The sequence below is a fragment of the Ranitomeya imitator genome, chromosome 4 (assembly GCF_032444005.1).
Source record: "Ranitomeya imitator isolate aRanImi1 chromosome 4, aRanImi1.pri, whole genome shotgun sequence".
In the NCBI taxonomy this organism is placed as follows: Eukaryota; Metazoa; Chordata; class Amphibia; order Anura; family Dendrobatidae; genus Ranitomeya; species Ranitomeya imitator.
In genome coordinates this window covers 318,746,183-318,773,158 of record NC_091285.1, presented here as the reverse complement: position 1 = coordinate 318,773,158, position 26,976 = coordinate 318,746,183, and the positions used below count along the sequence as shown (strand labels likewise).

General features: G+C 43.6%; 1 protein-coding gene across 1 annotated transcript in view; it reads left to right on the top strand.

Annotated features, from left to right (window-relative positions):
• TSPAN12 (tetraspanin 12) overlaps positions 1 to 26,976 on the top strand; it is a 332,545-nt gene that overhangs the window by 26,407 nt on the left and 279,162 nt on the right. Inside the window, exon 2 of the mRNA XM_069764867.1 lies at positions 5,286 to 5,426. Within this exon, the coding sequence (XP_069620968.1) occupies positions 5,361 to 5,426 (66 nt within the window). The 5' untranslated portion in view covers positions 5,286 to 5,360. The remainder of the gene's footprint in view (positions 1 to 5,285; positions 5,427 to 26,976) is intronic.

Genomic DNA, 26,976 nt, shown 5'->3' with positions numbered 1-26,976 from the left:
CATTTAAAAGGAACCTGTCACCATGTGTTTCCCATACAAGGCTGGGCCAGCACCTTTTTAGCCCTCTGTTCCAGCATTGTAGAATGCCATATGTATGTTCCTTATGTGCTCTGCATAACACTGTTATTATACTCAATTACGTCACAGTCCAGTCCGATGTGCGTTGCTGATCTTGATCCGGTGGCTTCTCTACTTTATGTGGATGACGCCTCCACCATCATCTGCACCGTGTTCTCTATCGCGCTCCAGCACAGGTGTAGTTCTCTCTGCCTTGCCGAGGCCAGAGCAAAGTATTGTAGCGCGTGTACGCTGATGCTCTTTGCCCTTTCTCTTTATTATATTATTTGTCAGCTTCATTGCATGTTATATTTTTATGTATATATGGCTGTTATAATACATCTTTCTCATATTTCACTGTATGGTTATAACGTTGACTATTCCAACTTGTCCATAGACTTGTGTTTTGAAGTATATCTTACTTACAGTATGGTAAGGAAACTGGAAATGACAAAAAGCGCAATAGGGTCTTATCTGGGTAGGAATTAGAATAGATATTCACAATGCTGGTTGGGTTGTGTGCACTCGACCACTTACAAGGCTGAGGCTGCTGCAGACCCACAAGGAGAAATCAAAGAAACTGGAAACAAATGGGTTAAACTGCTTTGTCATCAAAGCATAAGACAGGAATCCAAAAGTATGTGGTTTAATAGTCAATACATTTCGAAGTTTACAACTTCTTCATAAGGACTAACCACGATGATACATAAAGCCAGCACAGTTGATCAGCCCAGTCATGTGCTGATTTTATGTATCACCGTGGTTTGTCCTGATGAAGAAATTGTAAACTTAGAAACACGTTGACTTTTAAACCGCATACTCTTGTATTCCTGGCATCTGATCATCCTTCGGCAGCGCAGTTTAACGGATTTATTTCCAGTTTCCTTGATATTACCCTGCCCCTTATATATCGTAGGTAAGAGGTCTGAATATAGAGGGTGCTTATCACACAGTATTAGTGTTGAGCATTCCGATACCGCAAGTATCGGGTATCGGCCGATACTTGCGGTATCGGAATTCCGATACCGAGTTCAGATACTTTTGTGGTATCGGTATCGGATCCATAGTAATGTGTAAAATAAAGAATTAAAATAAAAAAATATTGATATACTTACCTCTCCGGAGGCCCCTGGACTTCACCGCTGGTAACTGGCAGCCTTCTTTGTTTAAAATGAGCGCGTTTAGGGACTCCCATGACGTCACAGCTTCTGATTGGTCGCGTGCCGCTCATGTGACCGCCTCGCGACCAATCAGAAGCCGCGACGTCATTCTCAGGCCCTAAACTCCTCATTCTAGGAATTTAGGACCTGAGGAATGACGTCGCGGCTTCTGATTGGTCACGTGGCGGTCACATGAGCGGCACGTGACCAATCAGAAGCCACGACGTCATTCTCAGGTCCTAAACGCGCTCATTTTAAACAAAGAAGGCTGCCGGTTACCAGCGGTGATGTCCAGGGGCCTCCGGAGAGGTAAGTATATCAATATTTTTTATTTTAATTCTTTATTTTACACATTAATATGGATCCCAGGGCCTGAAGGAGAGTTTCCGATACTTTTCGGGTATCGGCCGATACTATCCGATACCGATATTTTCAAGTATCGGATGGTATCGCTCAACACTACACAGTATGTTATGTGAAAAAGTGTTGTGACAGCACAATTAAACACAAGATTATTAAGGGAAAAAGAAATCCAAACGTACAGGGCCCTGTGTGATTGCCCCCCCCCTAAAACCTAAATTAACTGTAGTTTATCATATCTTTGGGAAGTGGAGTTCAAATTCCCTAGCCACACCCAGGCCTGCTTACTGCAACACGTGTTCTCAATCAAGAAATCGCTTAAATAGGACCTGCTTGCCAAAGCAAAGTAAACCATAAGATCCTAAGAAGTTAGACAGCATGTCGCAATCCAAAGAAATTATGGAGCAAATGAAAACAAAAGTACCGTCATTGAGATCTATCCATCTGGAAAGGTTATACAGCCATTTCTCAATCTTTGGTACTCCAGCGAACCACATTGAAAGCTATTATCCATAAATGGTGAAAACGTGGAACAGTGGTGAACCTTCTCAGGAGTATCCAAGAGGTCATAAAAGAGAGCACAACAAAGTCCAAAGAACTGCAGGCCTCACTTGCGTTAGTTAAAGGGAACCTGTCACTTCGTTTTGCCGCTTTAAGATACGGCCACTGCCTTTCGGGGCTTATTTACAGCATTCTAGAATAAAACAAGTTATATTATACTCACATGGGGGCGGTTCGGTCCAATGGGCGTGGCAGATCTGGGTCCGGTATCTCCCATCTTCATGCCATGTATTCATCTTCCTTGCTTCGTGTTGTGGCTCCTACGCAGGTGTACTGATCTGCCCTGCTGAGAGCAGAGCACAGTACTGCAGTGTGCAGGCATCGGGAAAGGTCAGAGAGGCCTTGCGCCTGTGCACTGCAGTACTTGGCTCTGCCCTCAACAGGGCAGATCAGTACACCTGCGCAGGAGCCACTACTAGAAGCAAGTAAGATGACATGGCATGAAGATAAGAGGCGCCGAACCCGGACCTTTCAGGTTAGATCGGGGGCTTATCTACAGCATTCTAGAATGCTGTAGATAAGCCCTGAAAGGCAGTGGCTGCAGCTCATAGCTCAAAAATGAGGTGACAGGTTCCCTTTAAGGTCTGTGTTCATGACTCTACCATAAGAGAGAGACTGGGCAAAAATGGCTTGCATGGCAGAGTACCAAGATGAAGACCACTGCTGAGTATTAAGAATATAAAGGCTCGTCTCAGTTTTGCCAGAAAACCTCTTGATTATCCCCAACACTTTTGGGAGAATACTCTGGACTGACAAGACAAAAATTAAACTTTTTGGAAGGTGTATGTCACATTACATCTGGCGTACAAATAACACAGCACATCAGAAAAGGAATATCATACCAACAGTAAAATATTGCGGTGATGGTCTGGGACTGTTTTGCTTCTTCAGGACCTAGAAGACTTCCTGTGGTAAATGCAACAATGAATTCTGCTATCTACCAAAAAATCCTGAAGGAGAATGTCCGGCTATCTGTTTGTGACCTCAAGCTGAAGCGCACTTAGGTTATGCTGCAGGGCAGTGATCCAAAACACACCAGCAAGTACACCTCTGGCGTAAGAAAAACAAAATTAAAACTTTGGAGTTCCCTAGTCAAAGTCCTGACCTTAATCCGATTGTGATGCTGTGGCATGACCTTAAATAGGCGGTTCATGCTTGTAAACCCTTCAATGTGGCTGAATTACAACAATTTGCAAAGATGAATGGGCCAAAATTCTTTCCGCGCATTGTAAAAGACTCATTGCCAGTTATTGCGAACACTTGATTGCAATTGTTGCTGCTAAGGGTGGCCCAACCAGTTATTAGGTTTAGGCTATGTGCACACTTTGCAGATTCCACTGCGGATTTTTCCGCAGTGGAATTCCAAAATCCGCAGTGAAAACCCGTTGCGGTTTTTACTGCGGATTTATTGCGGTTTTTACTGCGTTTTCTTCTGCGGATTTTTATCTGCATTTTCCTATTGGAGCAGGTGAAAATCCGCAGAAAAGAAGTGACATGCTGCGGAATGTAATCCGCAGCGTTTCCGCGCGGTTTTTTCCACAGCATGTGCACTGCGTTTTTTGTTTCCCATAGGTTTACATTGTACTGTAAACTCATGGGAAACTGCTGCAGATCCGCAGCTGCAAAATCCGCAAAGTGTGATTATAGCCTTAAGGGGCAGTCACTTTTTCTCACAGGGCCCTGTATGTTTGGATTTAATTTTTCCTTAATAAAAACTTTCATTTAAAAACTGCATTTTGTGTTTACTCGTGTTATCTTTGTCTAATAATTGAATTTGTTTGGTGATCTGAAACATTTAAATGTGACAATATGCAAACACTTTTTCACACAACTGTATTACCTATGATCATGTTTTTTAGATGTAATCTGGTAATAAAAGTGCAGATGCAATCAAAATGCTAATTATTGCAGCTTCTATTTTAGCTCTATATCCCCTAAAAGATGCAGACCATTTTCAATTTTGGCACCCTAGTTCTTTCCACTCCTCCTTCAAAGAGCCGCCATAACTTTTTTATTTTTCCTTTAACAGCCGTATGAGGCTGTGACATGAAGAAAAATCCAAGTGAATCAAAAGCTATAACATGTTCATTCTCACCCTTTGGGCAGGTGCAGATGACAGTGTATTCTCTCATCCGATAGAATCTGGTCATTCATGGAAGTCGCACTCGAATTAAGCTCTTATCAGTGTGAGCATAGTGTGATCTGATAATCTCGGATGAGGAGAAGATAGAGTAAGAAATTTCTCCATTTTATTCATTGGGTCAGTGCGCCGAAATCGGACTTCACTGAGATGTTGTCCAAGTGCTAAACGATATTTTCCTCAGACTCATTCACTTGCATGCCTGAGTGCGATCTGAATGCTGGATCAAACTCTGGCATTCAGCAATTTTATTTTTTTTCTTGGCCAGCTCGGTGTAAGAAATCTGTGCATGGCCCAAAAGACTAACATTGGTCTGAGTGCTATCCTATGTTTTGTCGAATTACACTTGGATTGAAAGTATGCTCCTCTGCACCTGCCCTTATAGTGGAAAGTACAAAAAAGAAGCCTCAAAAAACAGCAAAGCTGCCAGTGAAGCCACTTGAGGAAAAATGGCCGCCAGCGTATTCCTGAAGCGGCATTGCATAGCAAAACTCAGCGGCTCTACTCCTGGGAAAAAGGTGTCGTGTACAGATGATGATGTCTGTGTCTGGCCTAATAAGCGGTCTGTCTCATGGTCTCCTAAATCATGCAGAAAGGTCACCTAGTAAAAGGAGAGATTTTGATCATAACTCTAAATCTAGATATACAACTTTATAATGATCATGACTTTATTATCCCAAACATAACAGACTCAATCCTGGAGTGATTTAGAAAGTGAGTTTTATTATTCTGTAATGCCAAGATAAAATGATTTATTATCTTTTTGAGTTGGAGTAATTTTCCATAACAACTTTTGCACCGATATTAATTGTGTACCATGTATAATTAGAGGAGTCTATAAATAAGGCCTACAGTATACTGACTGGGGTATGCAGCACCAGTACGCAATGTTATGGATAAAATGAGCTTGTCTTTCATGTGCTACAAGTCATATCGCCAACCTTTCCAGGGCTTACTTTGACTATAGCTGTTTGCAAGCTGATCCTTTTCCTCTTTCTTTTTTGAAGTGCTCTGAATCTGCCATTGTCCCTGGAGAGGATGAAGTGGTGAAAGGATGGGGCTTTCTCCTGCACGATTGCACAATGGCCAGAGAGGACTCTGTGAAGTGCCTGCGCTGCCTGCTCTACGCCCTCAATTTGCTTTTCTGGGTGAGTCAAGAGGGCCAGGCAGTTCCAGTCTGTCAAGCAGGTGGCAATGCCTCGACTCGGGTTACAGCTGGCCAAGAGAGAAGGCACCAAAGGGCACAGCTAAGCATGAATTCATTTAGCAGGATTACTATGTATTTTCCGAAGATCTAAGGGTTGTCTTCTAGGAGCTCCTTTGATCAATATACACTGCTGCCGCATGTGCCATTTCTCGTGCCAGCTTTTCTCTCCTTTATCAAAGGGAAAGGGTGATAAATAACTGCCCTGGAATTATAGAAGCAGTGTGTTTCTTTCATCATCCTCCTAAATGGTCCCAGTCATATGCTGTTACAGCCATAGCTAGAATTATTCATTAACTTGATAAGTGTGAAATGAATATTCAGACCCTGACCAAGCCCTTAGCTGCATTCATTTGAAAGTGATAGAGGACTTTCCATTGGCATGCAAGATGGTAAGTCTGTGGCTGCTGCTGAAAGTTAATGCTGGTGTTTGTAGTTCCAAACAGCTGAGATAATTACGAGCTACACTTTGTTCCATTATTACATTTGTGCAGAAGTAAAAAATCCCTGGAGAACTGGGCTCTACTGTCCTTCTCAGTGTCATTCATTGGTAGGGAACACATCCTCACTGGTTTAATGAGAAAAGCATTTCTTCTTATCTTTACTGGATTGTGCTTGTTTAACCCTGAACGTTGAGAACATGACACATTGAGGCCAATAATAATAATAGTATGTTTTGAGAGTTACTATAATTTTCCATGGTGCAATAGTTTATTCCAGGAAAAATGTTTTGAATGTATAGTTCACAAGAGTGCAGCGTGCAAGGAAGTTATTGAGGACAGTGCTCTAGAATTGTGGGTTAAAAAAAATTATTTCACACCATACATTTGCACAATTTTTTTTTCTGCCCATTTTTCTAAAGGTGTTGGGTTTTATGGAAGTTTATTTCAATATAATTTACATCATATATTGAAGTAAATTATAGAACAACTGTGACAGCGATACACTTTAATGTGTTAAAAGGTGAGGACAAAGGAGGTGCATATTATGGAATGTCAGACTTAATAAAGTCCCCCTATGTACGGTATTTGTGTGTCCCCCTAACTGTTTCTTCAGCAGTCAATATCTCGTATATGTAGGAGCAGGTTTTTCATATAACTGGTTGTTTTGGTAACACATGTTTGTAAATGGAGTAAGGGCATAAGAGACTACTGGCAGATGTAGCAAGTACTTTCAAATACATTTATTAAGCACACTAGATGGACTTGATGTACTGGAATTACATCTTAGATTAAGCGTTAAAGGTATGGTCCAGCACCTAAAATGTATTTTTTTTTTAATTATTATGGGGCTATGCTGGTATCACACACTGTTTCTATCTCCGCCCCTGATGATGTCTTCTTTCACAGAAGCTACAAAGGCGGGTTTCGGAAATAGAAGCAGGGAGCCAGCTCTGCACTCGCATCCCCCACAGTGTCAATCACCCAGGATCCAGGACGTCTTCAGAGGAGGCAACAATGCAAAAAACTTCTGAATAAGTGCAGCGCTGCCCACTGTGAGTCCTGTTCCAGGAGGGGCGATGGACGCTGCAGTGAGTTAATGCAGCACCAGTCTCTTGTGACGTCACGTTTGAGACTCCTCTCAAATGAAACGTCACAGGAAGCACAGTAAAAAAAAAAAAAAAAAAAGCACATTTATGGATTAGCTGGATAAGAAACAGTGTAGGGTATTGTGCAATAAAGCTAATTATAAAAGTGGTGTAAAGATAGAAAATTCATTTTAGATGCCAAGCCAACCCTTTTAAAGGGCATCTGTCGCCACAATTGACGTATGTAAACTATTAATATGGGCATACAGGTTATAGAATGCTGAAAGAAAATCCTAGCTGTGTGTCTCATATCAGATACCTTGTTGCTGATAAATCCTCTTTAATCATTTCATATATATGACCTCTTCCAGGCTCTGGGGAGGACAATGCCTGAAAGATAACTCTGCCTCCAGAGCTTGTTTCTTTGACTCTTAATTGCGACTTACCGAAATGCCGCTGTATTATTGCAGTGTATAGAACAAATGATCTCAGGGTCAAGTCTCTTTTTAGGAGATTATAAAATTTACGTATGTGTGTATGCATATATATAAATTAACCACCACACTTTTCCTGGCTCAGAAATAAAGATATTAAGAAAATAAATGCATGAAAAAGGAAAAATATAGAAACTCCAGAATTGATATTTTTTGTTGCTGCACCGTCTGACTAAAAAATGCAAAACATCTTTTGTGCCAGGGTTGACAACAGTCCTGAAATTCCTGGACAGTCCATAAAAATAAGGCACTTTTTTTCACTTGTCCGTAAATTTTTTTTTACGTGTCCTTGATTTTTTTTTTAATCTAAAGAATGTTGTACAGATTATGACTGTACTTATTCTTTTACAATTCGGAAACATTAATGGAAGAAAAAGCTGTAGACCATGAACAGGGGATCACCAAAATATATACTGAATATTTTTATTAAATACAAAAACAAACACACAGTATAAAAACACTTAAAAGTCTCCAAAACCATGACAGATGAAAAACCCAGAGTAGCTTGTAATAAAGCTTAGAGCAACCCCTCCCTTAGCCCATGCACATAATATGGAATAATAACTGCCCACTATTTACATACAGAATTATAACCTGTTGGTATAAAAAACGTAACTGAACGTTTACCAAGCTAGATAAACAAATAACCATGTAGGAAAAATCCCTGTATGGCACATTCACACGCCATATTGCACCAATACCCCTGTTAAATGCACTGCATCTACCAACTGATCAATGGCTGCTAGAAAATAATGCAGTAAGAAGGTAGAAACGCTGAAAAATACATATAGGGGGACTTATACCTAGCAGGTATATATAACAGAGGGACAAATCCCTAATAACTACTGGAATGATATAATAGGCAGTTAATGCAAAAACTGGTGCAACACAAGTACCAACTAAGACAATTTAACCCCTTCCCGACCTGTGACACAGCGTATGCGTCATGAAAGTCAGTGCCAATCCGACCTGTGACGCATATGCTGTGTCACAGAAAGATCGCGTCCCTGCAGATCGGGTGAAAGGGTTAACTCCCATTTCACCCGATCTGCAGGGACAGGGGGAGTGGTAGTTTAGCCCAGGGGGGGTGGCTACGATCGCTCTGATTGGCAGTTTCACTTTCAACAGCCAATCAGAGCGATTTGTAATATTTCACCCATTATAACGGGTGAAATATTACAATCCAGCCATGGCCGATGCTGCAATATCATCGGCCATGGCTGGAAATACTAGTGTGCCCCCACCCCACCGATCGCCCCCCCAGCCCCCCGATCTGGCCGGTACACTGCTCCGGCTCCCCTCCATCCAGTGCTCCGCTCCCCCCCGTGCTCTTGTCCGCTCCCCCGTGCTCCAATCACCCCCCCGTGCTCCAATCACCCCCCCTGCATTCAGATCCACCCCCCCCGTGCTCCGTTCCACCCCCCCATGCTCCGTTCCAGCCCCCCCGTGCTCCGTTCCACGCCCCCCGTGCTCCGTTCCACGCCTGCCGAGCTCCGATTCCCCCCCCCCGTGCTCCGATCCCCCCCCCGTGGTCCCCCCCCACCCCATCATACTTACCGATCCAGCCGGGGTCCCGTCCGTCTTCTCCCTGGGCGCCGCCATCTTCCAAAATGGCGGGCGCATGCGCAGTGCGCCCGCCGAATCTGCCGGCCGGCAGATTCGTTCCAAAGTGCATTTTGATCACTGAGATAGATTATATCTCAGTGATCAAAATAAAAAAAATAATAAATGACCCCCCCCCCTTTGTCACCCCCATAGGTAGGGACAATAAAAAAAATAAAGAAAATTTTTTTTTTCCACTAATGTTAGAATAGGGGTAGGGTTAGGGTTAGGGCTAGGGGTAGGGCTAGGGGTAGGGTTAGGGGTAGGGCTAGGGTTAGGGGTAGGGCTAGGGTTAGGGGTAGGGTTAGGGCTAGGGTTAGGGTTTCGGTATGTGCACACGTATTCTGGTCCTCTGCGGATTTTTCCGCTGCGGATTTTATAAATCCGCAGTGCTAAACCGCTGCGGATTTATGGCGGATTTACCGCGTTTTTTTCTGCGCATTTCACTGCGGTTTTACAATTGCTATTTTCTATTTGAGCAGTTGTAAAACCGCTGCGGAATCCGCACAAAGAAGTGACATGCTGCGGAATGTAAACCGCTGCGTTTCCGTGCAGTTTTTCCGCAGCATGTGTACAGCGATTTTTGTTTCCCGTAGGTTTACATTGAACTGTAAACTCATGGGAAACTGCTGTGGATCTGCAGCGTTTTCCGCAGCGTGTGCACATACCTTTAGAATTAGGCTATGTTCACACGGTGCGGATTTGGCTGCGGATTGGCCGCTGCGGATTCGCAGCAGTGTTCCATCAGGTTTACAGTACCATGTAAACATATGAAAAACCAAATCCGCTGTGCCCATGGTGCAGAAAATACCGCGCGGAAACGCTGCGTTGTATTTTCCGCAGCATGTCAATTCTTTGTGCGGATTCCGCGGCTTTTTACACCTGTTCCTCAATAGGAATCCGCAGGTGAAATCCGCACAAAAAACACTGGAAATCCGCGGAAAATCCGCAGGTAAAACGCAGTGCCTTTTACCCGCGGATTTTTCAAAAATGGTGCGGAAATATCTCACACGAATCCGCAACGTGGGCACATAGCCTTAGGGTTAGGGTTGGAATTAGGGTTGTGGTTAGGGTTGTGATTAGGGTTATGGCTACAGTTGGGATTAGGGTTAGGGGTGTGGGGGGGTTAGTGTTGGAGGTAGAATTGAGGGGTTACCACTGTTTAGGCACATCAGGGGTCTCCAAACGCAACATGGCGCCACCATTGATTCCAGCCAATCTCGTATTCAAAAAGTCAAATGGTGCTCCCTCACTTCCGAGCCCTGAAGTGTGCCCAAACAGTGGTTTACCCCCACATATGGGGTATCAGTGTACTCAGGATAAACTGCGCAACAATTACTGGGGTCCAATTTCTCCTGTTACCCTTGTGAATCTAAAAAAATGCTTGCTAAAACATCATTTTTGAGGAAAGAAAAATGATTTTTTATTTTCACGGCTCTGCGTTGTAAATGTCTGTGAAGCACTTGGGGGTTCAAAGTGCTCACCACATATCTAGATAAGTTCCTTGGGGGGTCTAGTTTCTAAAATGGGGTCACTTGTGGGGGGTTTCTACTGTTTAGGCACACCAGGGGCTCTGCAAACGCAATGTGACGCCCGCAGACCATTCCATCAAAGTCTGCATTTCAAAAGTCACTACTTCCCTTCTGAGCCCCGACGTGTGCCCAAACAGTGGTTTACCCCCACACATGGGGTATCAGCGTACTCAGGAGAAACTGGACAACAACTATTGGGGTCCAATTTCTCCTGTTACCCTTGGGAAAATAAAAAATTCTGGGCTAAATAATTATTTTTGAGGAAAGAAAACGTATTTATTATTTTCACGGCTCTGCATTATAAACTTCTATGAAGCACTTGGGGGTTCAAAGTGCTCACCACACATCTAGATAAGTTCCTTTGGGGGTCTAGTTTCCAAAATGGGGTCACTTGTGGGGGGTTTCTACTGTTAAGCCACATCAGGGGCTCTGCAAACGCAACGTGACGCCCACAGAGCATTCCATCAAAGTCTGCATTTCAAAAGTCACTACTTCACTTCCGAGCCCCGGCATGTGCCCAAACAGTGATTTACCCCCACATATGGGGTATCAGCGTACTCAGGAGAAACTGGACAACAACTTTTGGGGTCAAATTTCTCCTGTTACCCTTGGGAAAATAAAAAATTGCAGGCTAAAAGATCATTTTTGAGAAAATAATTTTTTATTTTATTTTCATGGCTCTGCGTTATAAACTTCTGTGAAGCACTTGGGGGTTCAAAGTCCTCACCACACATCTAGATTAGTTCCTTTGGGGGTCTAGTTTCCAAAATTGGGTCATTTCTGGGGGATCTCCAATGTTTAGGCACACAGGGGCTCTCCAAACGTGACATGGTGTCCGCTAATGATTGGAGCTAATTTTCCATTTAAAAAGCCAAATGGCATGCCATCCCTTCCGAGCCCTGCCGTGCGCCCAAACAGTGGTTTACCCCCACATATGGGGTATCGGCGTACTCAGGACAAACTGGACAACAATATTTGGGGTCCAATTTCTCCTATTATCCTTGGCAAAATAGGAAATTCCAGGCTAAAAAATCATTTTTGAGGAAAGAAAAATTATTTTTTATTTTCATGGCTCTGCGTTATAAACTTCTGTGAAGCACCTGGGGGTTTAAAGTGCTCAATGTGCATCTAGATAAGTTCCTTGGGGGGTCTAGTTTCCAAAATGGGGTCACTTGTGGGGGAGCTCCAATGTTTAGGCACACAGGGGCTCTCCAAACGCGACATGGTGTCCGCTAACAATTGGAGCTAATTTTCCATTCAAAAAGTCAAATGGCGCGCCTTCCCTTCCGAGCCCTGCCGAGTGCCCAAACAGTGGTTTACCCCCACATATGAGGTATCGGCGTACTCGGGAGAAATTGCCCAACAAATTTTATGATCCATTTTATCCTACTGCCCATGTGAAAATGAAAAAATTGAGGCGAAAAGAATTTTTTTGTGAAAAAAAAGTACTTTTTCATTTTTACAGATCAATTTGTGAAGCATCTGAGGGTTTAAAGTGCTCACTAGGCATCTAAATAAGTTCCTTGGGGGGTCTAGTTTCCAAAATGGGGTCACTTGTGGGGGAGCGCCAATGTTTAGGCACACAGGAGCTATCCAAACGCGACATGGTGTCCGCTAACGATGGAAATAATTTTTCATTCAAAAAGTCAAATGGCGCTCCTTCCCTTCCAAGCCCTGCCGTGCGCCCAAACAGTGGTTTACCCCCACATATGAGGTATCAGCGTACTCAGGACAAATTGGACAACAACTTTCATGGTTCAGTTTCTCCTTTTACCATTGGGAAAATAAAAAAATTGTTGCTAAAAGATAATTTTTGTGACTAAAAAGTTAAATGTTCATTTTTTCCTTCCTTGTTGCTTCTGCTGCTGTGAAGCACCAGAAGGGTTAATAAACTTCTTGAATGTGGTTTTGAGTACCTTGAGGGGTGCAGTTTTTAGAATGGTGTCACTTTTGGGTATTTTCAGCCATATAGACCCCTCAAACTGACTTCAAATGTGAGGTGGTCCCTAAAAAAAATGGTTTTGTAAATTTCGTTGTAAAAATGACAAATCGCTGGTCAAATTTTAACCCTTATAACTTCCTAACAAAAAAAAATTTTGTTTCCAAAATTGTGCTGATGTAAAGTAAACATGTGGGAAATGTTATTTATTAACTATTTTGTGTCACATATCTCTCTGGTTTAACAGAATAAAAATTCAAAATGTGAAAATTGAGAAATTTTCAAAATTTTCGCCAAATTTCCGTTTTTATCACAAATAAACGCAGAATTTATTGACCTAAATTTACCACTAACATGAAGCCCAATATGTCACGAAAAAACAATCTCAGAACCGCTAGGATCCGTTGAAGCGTTCCTGAGTTATTACCTCATAAAGGGACACTGGTCAGAATTGCAAAAAACGGCAAGGTCTTTAAGGTCAAAATAGGCTGGGTCATGAAGGGGCTAATAGGCAGTAAATACAAATCCAAAGCATCACCTAGAGTGCACAAAACCAAGGAATAGGGGAGCCCGTGGAGATGCCCGACGCATATCGCCACCGCAAGGTGGCTTCGTCAGAATGGCTTCGTCAGCATTCCAGAATGCTGTAGATAAGCCCCTGATGCTGGTGGGCTTATCTCACCTTCGAATTTGGGGGTGACAGGTTCCCTTTAAGAAATTATGAACTGTGTAGTTCTATTGCATGTCGGTCAGCATTACAGGGCTATATGAAATTCAAACCTGTCATTAAGATATGTGGCTGACATTATATATAATTGTAGTGCCTTGTACTAATACCATGATGATGGTCATTATTAATACTCTTTCTCATGCCTTGGACCCATGTGCTTTTTACTAGGGTCTTTTTTCCTTGTTTGTACTTCAATTCATATACATTTTTTGTATTTTTTTCGCTATGTGTAATAAAGTATTTCTTATCTGATTTTATCATTGTCTGTCTGTAGAACTCCAATTTTTGTTTGTTTCTAAACTATACAGTAAAGGCTAAGCAAACAGCTGTGAGCTGATATTAATAACCTGGGAACTTTTATGGCTATTGGCTCCTTCCTAGAATATTAACATCAGCCGTCTGCTTTCCCTCTGCTGGTTATTAAAATTACGAGGGAGCCCACACAATTTTTTTCAAAATTTTTTTGAAAAATAAACAGATATTGCATTTCATGCAGTTCTCTGAGGGTATGTTCCCACAGTCGGTAAATGCTGCGGGTTGGACGCTACGTACATCCACAGTGTCCAACCCACACCTGCCAGATAATGCAGCATAGTGGAGGGGATTTCAAGAAATCCCATGTCCACTATATGTGCACCAGCACCCACTGCTTCCCTGCATAGGTGGACATGCTGCGCGTCTTTCTAGACCGCAGCATGTCTATTTGAGCGTCTCCGCAAAATAGTCTTTGCAAAATAAATATCACCCGTCCAATGTATAGGGCGCGGTGATTCCGCACAGTTCAGTGAACACCCGCGTTCAAAAGCCAGCAGCGCTTTGGACACAGCGGACATGTGCTGCATCCAAAGTGCTGCCGATTACTGACTGTGGGGATGTAGCCTAATAACAGTTGCTGTCTTGTTACAGCATATGTAGGTTAACTATGTTAATGCTCCTATATAGGGTGGTGACTGTTTGTGTGTCTCTTTATTTAAAGGGAACCTGTCACCCTCAAAATCGAAGGTGAGCTAAGCCCATCGGTAACAGGGGCTTATCTACAGCAATCTGGAATGCTGTAGATAAGCCCCCGATGTATCCTGAAAGATGAGAAAAAGAGGTTAGATTATACTCACCTGGGGGTGGTCCAGTCCGATGGGTGTTGCGGTCCGGGGCCTCCCATCTTCTTATGATGACGTCCTCTTCTTGTATTCACGCAGGGCCGGGAAAGGTCAGAGAGGCCCGGCGCCTGCGAACTGCAGTACTTTGCTCTGCCTTCAACAAGGCAGACAAAGTACACCTTCGCAGGAGCCGTGGCATGAATGCAAGAAGAGAACGTCATCGTAAGAAGATGGGAGGCCCCGGACCGGACCGTGACACCCATCGGACCCGGACCGCAGCGGGACCGCACCTGGGTGAGTATAATGTAACCTCTTTTTCTCATCAGGATACATCAGGGGCTTATCTACAGCATTCCAGAATGCTGTAGATAAGCCCCTGATGCTGGTGGGCTTAGCTTACCTTCGATTTTGGGGGTGACAGGTTCCCTTTAATTTTGTGTGTGTCTCTTTATTTAATTGTGTGTGTGGGTCTCTTTAATTGTGTGTATGTATGGGTGTGTCTTTATTTAATATTAATGAGGGTTTCTGGCTGAAGAGGTGGAACAAGGAAATTAAATCCCTTTTTTTTTAATATATCTTTATTTAGCTTACAAATCCGCATAAAAATCTGCATTAAAAATGCGCGGAATTTCCACTGCGTTTCCTGCCTAGAGATGCAGAAACCACGCAGAAACTTCCACAACAAAACCGCAACGTGCGCATGTAGCCTAAGTATGAAAAAGTCTGGAATAAATTTTGTGAATTTTCTGGTCGGGTCATGACCGCCCAAAGTCAGATAGACCCCATTTCGGAAATACTAGAATTTCTCCAAAAAGGAATAGAGATGGGACTTTTCCACTAGCTCCTTAAAAGTCAGCTTTAGGGGCATTATTTGATCAAAGATTGCCGATCACTCATGGGCACATAGGTTCATAAAAGCATCTTTTTAATCTAGACAAGTAGACGGTCCTAGGGTGGCCCCCTGGGATCTTTATTTCATTTTAAATGCTCTTACGAAGGCTCCTTTTGAACCTATTTCATCCACTACATTTAGGCTGTGTGCACACGTTCAGGATTTTTCACATTTTTTTCGCTATGAAAACGCTAAAAAAAGCTTACATTAAGCATCCTATTTATTAGAATGCAATCCGCAATTTTTGTGAACATGTTGTGTTTTTGCCACAGAACACCAGGATTGGCAAATTCGCCAGTGGCGCCCTGTGCTCTTCACAGATGAAAGCAGGTTCACACTGAGCACATGTGACAGACGTCACAGAGTCTGGAGACACCGTGGATAGCAATCTGCTGCCTGCAAAATCCTTCAGCATGACCGGTTTGGCAGCGAGTCAGTAATGGTGTGGGGAGGCATTTCTTTGGAGGGCCGCACAGCCCTCCATGTGCTCGCCAGAGGTAGCCTGATAGCCTTTAGGTACAGAGATGAGATCCTCAGACCCCTTGTGAGACCATGTGCTTGTACGGTTGGCACTGGGTTCCTCCTAGTGCAGGAAAATGCCAGACCTCATGTGGCTGGAGTGTGTCAGCAGTTCCTGCAAGATGAAGGCATTGAAGCTATGGACTGGCCCACCCGTTCCCCAGACCTGAATCCGATTGAACACATCTAGGACATCATGTATCGCACCACCCACCAATGTCACAGACTGTCCAGAAGTTGGCGGATATTGCAGTCCAGGTCTGGGAGGAGTTCCCCCTCAGTTTACCATCCTCCACCTCATCAGGAGCATGCCCAGGCATTGTAGGGAGATCATACAGGCACGTGGAGGCCACACACACTACTGAGCATCATTTCCTTGTCTTGAGGCATTTCCACTGAAGTTGGATCAGACTATAACTTCATTTTCCACTTCGATTTTGAGCATCATTCTAACTCCGGACCTCCGTAGGACATTAGTTGTGATTGACGTTGATCATTTTTATGTTTTTTGTTCTCAACACATTCCACTATGTAATGAATAAAGATTTACAACTGGAATATTTCATTCAGTGATATCTAGGATGTGGGAATTTAGTGTTCCCTTTATTTTTTGAGCAGTGTATATATATATATATATATATATATATATATATATATATATATATATATATATATATATATATATATATATATATATATATATATATTTGTAAGTAAATATATAATATTTTTCATATAGAAATGTTTGCAAACAGTGTAAACATTGCATTACTACATTTTAATTACTATTTTAAGCTTAATTTCACAAAAAAACAAACTACACGAAAACTGGTTGCACCTTCCCTTTAAATGGGAGATTTACGATGAAGGAAAACGGTACACCTCTCTGAACAGTGACAGTGAGGCTATGGTTGGTGCTGCTCAAAAAGTTAATTGTCAACAGATTAAGAAACGGACAGACTCCATGGATGGAAGGCTTATGACTGTTATTGGAAAGAAGGTTAGCAATATTGGTCACTGATATTTTTTTAAATGTCAAATTTTATTTTTGGACATTTTCAGTTGTTGTTCTCGCTTTAACAGATTTTCTCTATTTCATTTGTTTAATTTTAACATTTTTCATTTAATTGTATAATAATTCTGCATGTCAGCTTTTAGTTCCACATTGGCCTATTTGTTGTGAAGGGATTATGCCGGCATATGTTGTTGATGACTTATCTGCGCGATGGTTCATCAATGGCAGATTAGTAGGGGTTTGATACCCAGCACTGCTGCCGATCAGCACTGCTTGGACTCAGCAGAGCAGCTTCTCTTTTTTTTTTTTTTTATAAAAGCTGCGCTGCAGAAGCTGGCAGTGGCTGGCAGCAGTTACTAAACCTTTATCAGAGCTGCGGGTGTCAGATCCTCACTGATCTGCTGTTGATGACCTATTATGGTGATAGGTCATCAATACGCTTTGACTGGACAAACCCTTTAACCCCTTCATGACCCAGCCTATTTTGACCTTAAAGACCTTGCCGTTTTTTGCAATTCTGACCAGTGTCCCTTTATGAGGTAATAACTCAGGAACGCTTCAACGGATCCTAGCGGTTCTGAGATTGTTTTTTCGTGACATATTGGGCTTCATGTTAGTGGTAAATTTAGGTCAATAAATTCTGCGTTTATTTGTGATAAAAACGGAAATTTGGCGAAAATTTTGAAAATTTCTCAATTTTCACATTTTGAATTTTTATTCTGTTAAACCAGAGAGATATGTGACACAAAATAGTCAATAAATAACATTTCCCACATGTTTACTTTACATCAGCACAATTTTGGAAACAAAATTTTTTTTTGTTAGGAAGTTATAAGGGTTAAAATTTGACCAGCGATTTGTCATTTTTACAACGAAATTTACAAAACCATTTTTTTTAGGGACCACCTCACATTTGAAGTCAGTTTGAGGGGTCTATATGGCTGAAAATACCCAAAAGTGACACCATTCTAAAAACTGCACCCCTCAAGGTACTCAAAACCACATTCAAGAAGTTTATTAACCCTTCAGGTGCTTCACAGCAGCAGAAGCAACATGGAAGGAAAAAATGAACATTTAACTTTTTAGTCACAAAAATTATCTTTTAGCAACAATTTTTTTATTTTCCCAATGGTAAAAGGAGAAAATGAACCACGGAAGTTGTTGTCCAATTTGTCCTGAGTACGCTGATACCTCATATGTGGGGGTAAACCACTGTTTGGGCACTCGGCAGGGCTCGGAAGGGAAGGCGCGCCATTTGACTTTTTGAATGGAAAATTAGCTCCAATTGTTAGCGGACACCATGTCTCGTTTGGAGAGCCCCTGTGTGCCTAAACATTGGAGCTCCCCCACAAGTGACCCCATTTTGGAAACTAGACCCCCCAAGGAACTTATCTAGATGCATATTGAGCACTTTAAACCCCCAGGTGCTTCACAGAAGTTTATAACGCAGAGCCATGAAAATAAAAAATAATTTTTCTTTCCTCAAAAATGATTTTTTAGCCTGGAATTTCCTATTTTGCCAAGGATAATAGGAGAAATTGGACCCCAAATATTGTTGTCCAGTTTGTCCTGAGTACGCTGATACCCCATATGTGGGGGTAAACCACTGTTTGGGCGCACGGCAGGGCTCGGAAAAGATGGCACGCCATTTGGCTTTTTAAATGGAAAATTAGCTCCAATCATTAGCGGACACCATGTCACGTTTGGAGAGCCCCTGTGTGCCTAAACATTGGAGATCCCCCAGAAATGACACCATTTTGGAAACTAGACCCCCAAAGGAACTAATCTAGATGTGTGGTGAGGACTTTGAACCCCCAAGTGCTTCACAGAAGTTTATAACGCAGAGCCATGAAAATAAAAATAAAAAATTATTTTCTCAAAAATGATCTTTTAGCCTGCAATTTTTTATTTTCCCAAGGGTAACAGGAGAAATTTGACCCCAATATTTGTTGTCCAGTTTCTCCTGAGTACGGTGATACCCCATATGTGGGGGTAAACTACTGTTTGGGCACATGCCGGGGCTTGGAATTGAAGTAGTGACGTTTTGAAATGCAGACTTTGATGGAATGCTCTGCGGGCGTCACGTTGCGTTTGCAGAGCCCCTGATGTGCCTAAACAGTAGAAACCCCCCACAAGTGACCCCATTTTGGAAACTAGACCCCGAAAGGAACTTATCTAGATGTGTGGTGAGCACTTTGAACCCCCAAGTGCTTCATAGAAGTTTATAATGCAGAGCCGTGAAAATAATAAATACGTTTTCTTTCCTCAAAAATAATTATTTAGCCCAGAATTTTTTATTTTCCCTAGGGTTACAGGAGAAATTGGACCCCAAAAGTTGTTGTCCAGTTTCTCCTGAGTACGCTGATACCCCATATGTGGGGGTAAACCACTGTTTGGGCACACGTCGGGGCTCAGAAGGGAAGTAGTGACTTTTGAAATGCAGACTTTGATGGAATGGTCTGCGGGTGTCACGTTGCGTTTGCAGAGCCCCTGGTGTGCCTAAACAGTAGAAACCCCCACAAGTGACCCCATTTTAGAAACTAGACCCCCCAAGGTACTTATCTAGATATGTGGTGAGCACTTTGAATCCCCAAGTGCTTCACAGACGTTTACAACGCAGAGCCGTGAAAATAAAAAATCATTTTTCTTTCCTCAAAAATTGTTTTAGCAAGCATTTTTTTAGATTCACAAGGGTAACAGGAGAAATTGGACCCCAGTAATTGTTGCGCAGTTTGTCCTGAGTATGCTGGTACCCCATATGTGGGGGTAAACCACTGTTTGGGCACACGTCGGGGCTCGGAATTGAGGGAGCACCATTTGACTTTTTGAATACGAGATTGGCTGGAATCAATGGTGGCGCCATGTTGCGTTTGGAGACCCCTGATGTGCCTAAACAGTGGAAACCCCTCAATTCTAACTCCAACACTAACCCCCCCACACCCCTAACCCTAATCCCAACTGTAGCCATAATCCTAATCACAACCCTAACCACAACCCTAATTCCAACCCTAACCCTAAGGCTGTGTGCCCACGTTGCGGATTCGTGTGAGATATTTCCGCACCATTTTTGAAAAATCCGCGGGTAAAAGGCACTGCGTTTTACCTGCGGATTTTCCGCGGATTTCCAGTGTTTTTTGTGCGGATTTCACCTGCGGATTCCTATTGAGGAACAGGTGTAAAACGCTGCGGAATCCGCACAAAGAATTGACATGCTGCGGAAAATACAACGCAGCGTTTCCGCGCGGTATTTTCCGCACCATTGGCACAGCGGATTTGGTTTTTCATATGTTTACATGGTACTGTAAACCTGATGGAACACTGCTGTGAATCCGCAGCGGCCAATCCGCAGCCAAATCCGCACAGTGTGCACATAGCCTAATTCTAAAGGTATGTGCACACGCTGCGGAAAACGCTGCGGATCCGCAGCAGTTTCCCATGAGTTTACAGTTCAATGTAAACCTACGGGAAACAAAAATCGCTGTACACATGCTGCGGAAAAACTGCACGGAAACGCAGCGGTTTACATTCCGCAGCATGTCACTTCTTTGTGCGGATTCCGCAGCGGTTTTACAACTGCTCCAATAGAAAATCGCAGTTGTAAAACCGCAGTGAAATGCGCAGAAAAAAACGCGGTAAATCCGCCATAAATCCGCAGCGGTTTAGCACTGCGGATTTATCAAATCCGCAGCGGAAAAATCCGCAGAGGACCAGAATACGTGTGCACATACCGAAACCCTAACCCTAGCCCTAACCCTAGCCCTAACCCTAACCCTAGCCCTAACCCTAACCCTAGCCCTAACCCTACCCCTAACCCTAACCCTACCCCTACCCATAACCCTACCCCTAACCCTATTCTAACATTAGTGGAAAAAAATAAATTTCTTTATTTTTTTTATTGTCCCTACCTATGGGGGTGACAAAGGGGGGGGGGTCATTTATTATTTTTTTTATTTTGATCACTGAGATAGATTATATCTCAGTGATCAAAATGCACTTTGGAACGAATCTGCCGGCCGGCAGATTCGGTGGGCGCACTGCGTATGCGCCCGCCATTTTGGAAGATGGCGGCGCCCAGGGAGAAGACGGACGGGACCCCGGCTGGATCGGTAAGTATGATGGGGTGGGGGGGGGACCACGGGAGGGGGGGGAATCGGAGCACGGGGGGGGGAATCGGAGCGCGGGAGGGGTGGAACGGAGCACGGGGGGCGTGGAACGGAGCACGGGGGGGGCTGGAATGGAGCACGGGGGGGAGGAACGGAGCACCGGGGGGGGTGGATCGGAGTGCAGGGGGGGTGATTGGAGCACGGGGGGGTTATTGGAGCACGGGGGGAGCGGACAAGAGCACGGGGGGGAGCGGAGCACTGGATGGAGGGGGAGCCGGAGCAGTGTACCGGCCAGATCGGGGGGCTGAGGGGGCGATCGGTGGGGTGGGGTGGGGGCACATTAGTATTTCCAGCCATGGCCGATGATATTTCAGCATCGGCCATGGCTGGATTGTAATATTTCACCAGTTATAATAGGTGAAATATTACAAATCGCTCTGATTGGCAGTTTCACTTTCAACAGCCAATCAGAGCGATCGTAGCCACGAGGGGGTGAAGCCACCCCCCCTGGGCTAAACTACCACTCCCCCTGTCTCTGCAGATCGGGTGAAATGGGAGTTAACCCTTTCACCCGATCTGCAGGGACGCGATCTTTCCATGACGCCACATAGGCGTCATGGGTCGGATTGGCACCGACTTTCATGACGCCTACGTGGCGTCATGGGTCGGGAAGGGGTTAACTAAATAACCACAGTTAGTCCACTCCTTCTGAGATTAAAATACTCTTTATATGAAAAATAGCATTTTTATTCTGCTGTAAGATTTAGTGCAGCTTATCATTCTGCATAAGTTACAAAGTTCATAACCTGCTAACGTTAGTCACTTGATGTTTACCCATTGTTTGCAACCGGGTTTGTGTAGTATAGATTAGTTAGATAATTTTTATGACCAGGCGCTCCTTTTTCTTTTGTAGAAAAATGTAATCTTGAGGTCAGTGAACCAATATGAACGACTAATTGTCAATCCTGGCTATAAAACTGTCTATCAGTACAGTGTATATAGGATACTGTAACAGAAAATATGGTTTTGCTATGAAACCTAATACCTACTTATTAGTTGGTTTAACAAAGGCCATGTTCACGTCACGTTTTCCCCAAAGTTCAGTGTCTTCATCGCCGCTTACATTATGAACTTTGGGCGCTTGCACTTATGGGCCATTGACTATAATGATGCAGACAGTCACAGTTTACTCTGTCGTACATGATTTTCCGACCTTGTACATCTAGTTGAGACTATTTGACAGATTTCTGTGTAGACTGGTGGTTTTCTTCCTATCAGTGGGGGAGTGTGGTTATACATGAATAAGCTCATGAATATCGCAATACTTGTCCTCTAGTCAGAGGCGTAGCTAGGGTTTCACCTTAGGAGGGGCGAAACACCTGAGTGGGCCCCTAGCCAGCTAACCCTGATTACAGCTACGGTTACGCACTCTAATTGTGAATATAGTGGAACCTCAGAATATGACCGCACTGTTATTGAAAATAAATCTATATACAAAAACAAACATTGATTTTACTGCCATATTGTGACCATATAGTGGTAGATACCAGTTCTGCAGACCATATAAGAGATTGCACTACAGTCATAGATGGAGACTTACAGCTGACGTTTTCTCTGATGGAGTCATTCACTTTCCCATCTTTTCCATCTGGCACACACTGACATGATAACAACACATCTGACTCCTCACATTTCCTGCACTGTCCCCATCTATCCCCAATCTGCACAAACTCCTCATCCTGCTGATATCCCAATACTGAGCCGCTGCTGCCGTATGTCTCCCTATTACTGCACCTACTGTGTGGTACAATAACGGCTCCTCTTACCGCCAAACATAATAATGCCACCACTGTGTGCCCCTTACATAGTAATAATGACTCCTTTGTGCTATCTAGAGAGTAAAATTGCCTCCTAGAAAATATTAATGCCCTTTGCTAGTGCCCTCCACATTTTTGACCTAGAAAGTAATAATACCCAATATGCAACTTTGATGGTCACAATACTCTGAGTGCCCCTATAACAATAATGCTTAAGTGCCCACTTAACATTTAATAATGTCCCCTAAGTTCCCTCATGTACTGCTCCATTATACACAGTATGGTGAGCTCAAAGCTTCCATATACACAGTATAAGGCCCCCACAGCTCCCCTATACAAATTATGATTCTACAACTCCCCTATACACCGTATGATGTTCCCCACTGCTCCCCTTTACACAGTATGATGTTCCCACTGCTCCCGTATAGATAGTATGAGCCCAATGCTCCCCTTTACACAGTATAATGCTGACAGAGCTCCACTATAGAAAGTATAATGACCCCCAGAGCCAACTATATACAGTGTAATGGGCCAACAGCTCCCATATGCACAATTTAATGCCTTCACAGTTCACTATACAAAGTATGGTGGGCCCACAGCTCCCTTATACACAGTATGATGGGCCCACAGCTCCCGTATACACAGTATGAGGCTGCAGCTCCCTTATACACTGTATGATGAGCCCACAGCTCCCTTATCACAGTATGATGGGCCCGCAGCTCCCTTATACACAGTATGATTGGCCCGCAGCTCCCTTATACACAGTATGATTGGCCCACAGCTCCAGTATACACAGTATGATTGGCCCGCAGCTCCCTTATACACAGTATGATTGTCCCGCAGCTCCCTTATACACCGTATGATTGGCCCGCAGCTCCCTTATACACAGTATGATTGGCCCGCAGCTCCCTTACACACAGTATGATGGGCCCGCAGCTCACTTATACACAGTATGATGGGCGCGCAGCTCACGATCATGATTTGGCAGTCTGCAGTCATATAAAGTGACTGCAGACATTTATTCCAAGCCTTTATCAACTTTATAGTAAAAAATTGCTTATTATTAAATTATTAAAGCACCTCTCTAGCAGGGTTTTTTTTTTCTACCGCTGGAATGGTGCTTTAAGCGCACTATTTTGTGGCGCTGCTGCAGTGCGGCGGCTCAAACTTGTGAGCGTAGCTTCTGACTGGCCAGAAGTGAGAAGCTATGTCACAAGCGCTCAATGTAAGACTATGAGAGCGAGGAACATACCAGAACGAGGCTCCCATAGACTTACATGATTAATGACCTCTGCACCACTCCATGAAACACTGCAGGAGACGGAGCTGAGGTGAAAACCGATGAAAACCCCTGAAGGTGAGTATTAGGCTATGTGCACATGTTCAGGAATTCATGCAGAAAATTCCTGAGAATTCCGGCCATTTTCTGCATGAAATCCGCAAGAAAACCGCATGCGTTTTTGCCGCGGTTTTGACGCGTTTTTGCCGCGGTTTTGACGCGTTTTTGCTGTGGTTTTTTCCGGCCACTTCCCAATGCATTTTGGAGTGGGAAATCCGCAAAAAAAACGCCAAAAAGATAGAGCATGTCCGGATTTTGTGCGGTATGTGTTTTTTTTGCGGAAAAAAACGCATCATGTGCACAAAACATGCGGAATTCATTCTAAATGATGGGATGCTTATTGTATGCGGTTTTTTTGCGGTTTTATAGCATTTTTATCGGGAAAAACCGTGAAAAAACCGCAACGTGTGAACACAGCCTTAGACAGGCGGCAGGGGACTTGGATTTTCAGCTCCGCTCCAGCAGTGAAATAAAAAAAAAAAAAAATACTGGAGTGGTGCTGTAAATGTGATGCAGCTCTTGGTTACTGTATGGGGCTTCTTATACTAATACTCATAGAAGACCCAAGTGGTACATATCAAAAGCCCCCCCCAGACAGCAAATATTACATGTGGAGTACATATAATAAAATAACATAACAAAACATAATATTCAGCCCCCAGTGCCCTGTCCCCCTCCCCCATTTCAGCCCCAACAATACCCCCATCATCTCACATCCACCCCCTCAGTGCCCTGTCCACACCTCACCCACAACACCCCCATGGTCTCACATTCACCCTCCAGTGCCCTGCCTCCCCTCCCCCACAATACCCCCGTGGTCTCACATTCACCCCCCCCCCCGTGTCCGGTCTCCCCTCTCCCACAATACCCCCATGGTCACATTCACCCCCCAGTACCCTGTTCCCCTCCTCCACAATACCCCCATTGCCTCACATTCACCCCCCCAGTGCCCTGCCTCCCCTCTTCCACAAGACCTCCATGGTCTCACATTCACCCCCCCAGTACCCTGTCCTCCCTCACCTACTTTCAGCCCCTACAATACCCCCATTGCCTCACATTCGCCCCCCAGTGCCCTGTCTCCCCTCCCCCACAATACCTCCATGGTCTCACATTTCCCCCCCCCCCCCCGAACCCTGTCCTCCCTCACCTACTTTCAGCGCCCACAATACCCCAAGGGTCTCTCATTCACCTCACAGTGACATACCTGAATTTAGTAAAGCTAATAAGTTCCATCCCCACTTGCTGATGAAGTTTGCAGGCAGGACCAGGAGGTGTCTGTGTCAGTGAAATGACACTAGGACCCAGCGTGCACACTGCACAGAGTCAAGAATCAGAGCTGCAGCCCAGGAAAAGACAGGAAAATGCATACATTTCTGCAACGTTTCTGCGTCTTTAAGAATTTGTTGGCAGCAAAAAAAAAACGCTTGTTTTTGCATGTGGTTTTGTACAGCAATGAATACTTTTTGTCATTAAATAAAGATATTTGAAAAAAGAAAAAAAATTCCCACAGCGCTTGCGCTAACATCAGAAAGGTGAAGTGAGTTCATTGGCTGTGAACTCCCTTGACCTATCTTACAGCACCATGAGCAGGAGAACTTTCTCACACTTGCGGTGCCATCAGACAGGTAATAGGAGTTCACCGTGAGACACTGGGCAGCGGTAGCACATGCTGCTCTGTGTCTCTGATGGATGACAGGCTGCATGTTCCCATCATGCAACCATGCATCCTGCTATCTAGATGTAGCAGAGCTAGACCCGTCGTGGGACAAGTGGAATATCATCTCTTCAGAAAGGTGAGGAATATTGATGTTTTTTAGATTAACTATTTCTTTCAATTAAAGGACTTTTTCTGGGTGTCTGTGTTTTTATACAATATGACTATGGGGTTAGTAATGGGGGCATCTTATCGACTCCTCTCCATTACTAACTTCGGGGCTTGATGTTATTTGACAATGTAAAGATGACATCACCCATCCCAAACTATCACCCCACTTGCCACCGCTAAGTGCCAGATACACCTTTTCTGGGGTGGCTGAGAGCTGATATTTTTAGCCTGGGGTGGAGCAGTGTCCATGGGTCCTTCCTAGGCTATTAATATCAGCCAACAGCTGTCTGTATAGCCTTTGCTGGTTATTAATTATAGGGAGACCCTACATTTTTTCTTTTTGGAGTCCCCCATTTTAATCGTAAGTAAAGGCTAAGTATAAAGTTGTGAGCTGATATTAATAGCCTGGGAAGCTCCATGGTTATTACCTTCTTCCCAGACTATAAACATCGGCCCCCAGCTGTCGGCTTTCCCTCTACTGGTTAATAAAATTATGCGTGAATGCACTTCAGAAAATAATCTTTTGTTAATAAAATACAGTACAGTAAAGTACAGTTTGCTGCACTAATTGTATGTCACAGACATACAGTACACACCAAAAGTTTGGACACATCTTCTCATTTAAAGATTTTTCTGTATTTTCATGACTATGAAAATAGTACATTCACACTGAAGGCATCAAAACTATGAATTAACACAAGTGGAATTATATACTTAGCAAAAAAGTGTGAAGCAACTGAAATTATGTCTTATATTCTAGGTTCTTCAAAGTAGCCACCTTTTGCTTTGATGACTGCTTTGCACACTCTTGGCATTCTCTTGATGAGCTTCAAGAGGTAGTGTGTGATTGTACAATTTTCATAGTCATGAAAATACAGAAAAATCTTTAAATGAGAAGTTGTGTCCAAACTTTTGGTCTGTACTGTATGTTTATCTATTTTATGTGTATTTTCTGTATGTTATCCATCTATTCTATCCTGTCGGGTCCTGCTGTGATTTTACTGTACACGGCTGCTGAATTGCCGGCTTTTCTTCTATCTATCGATCTATCTATGTGTTTTG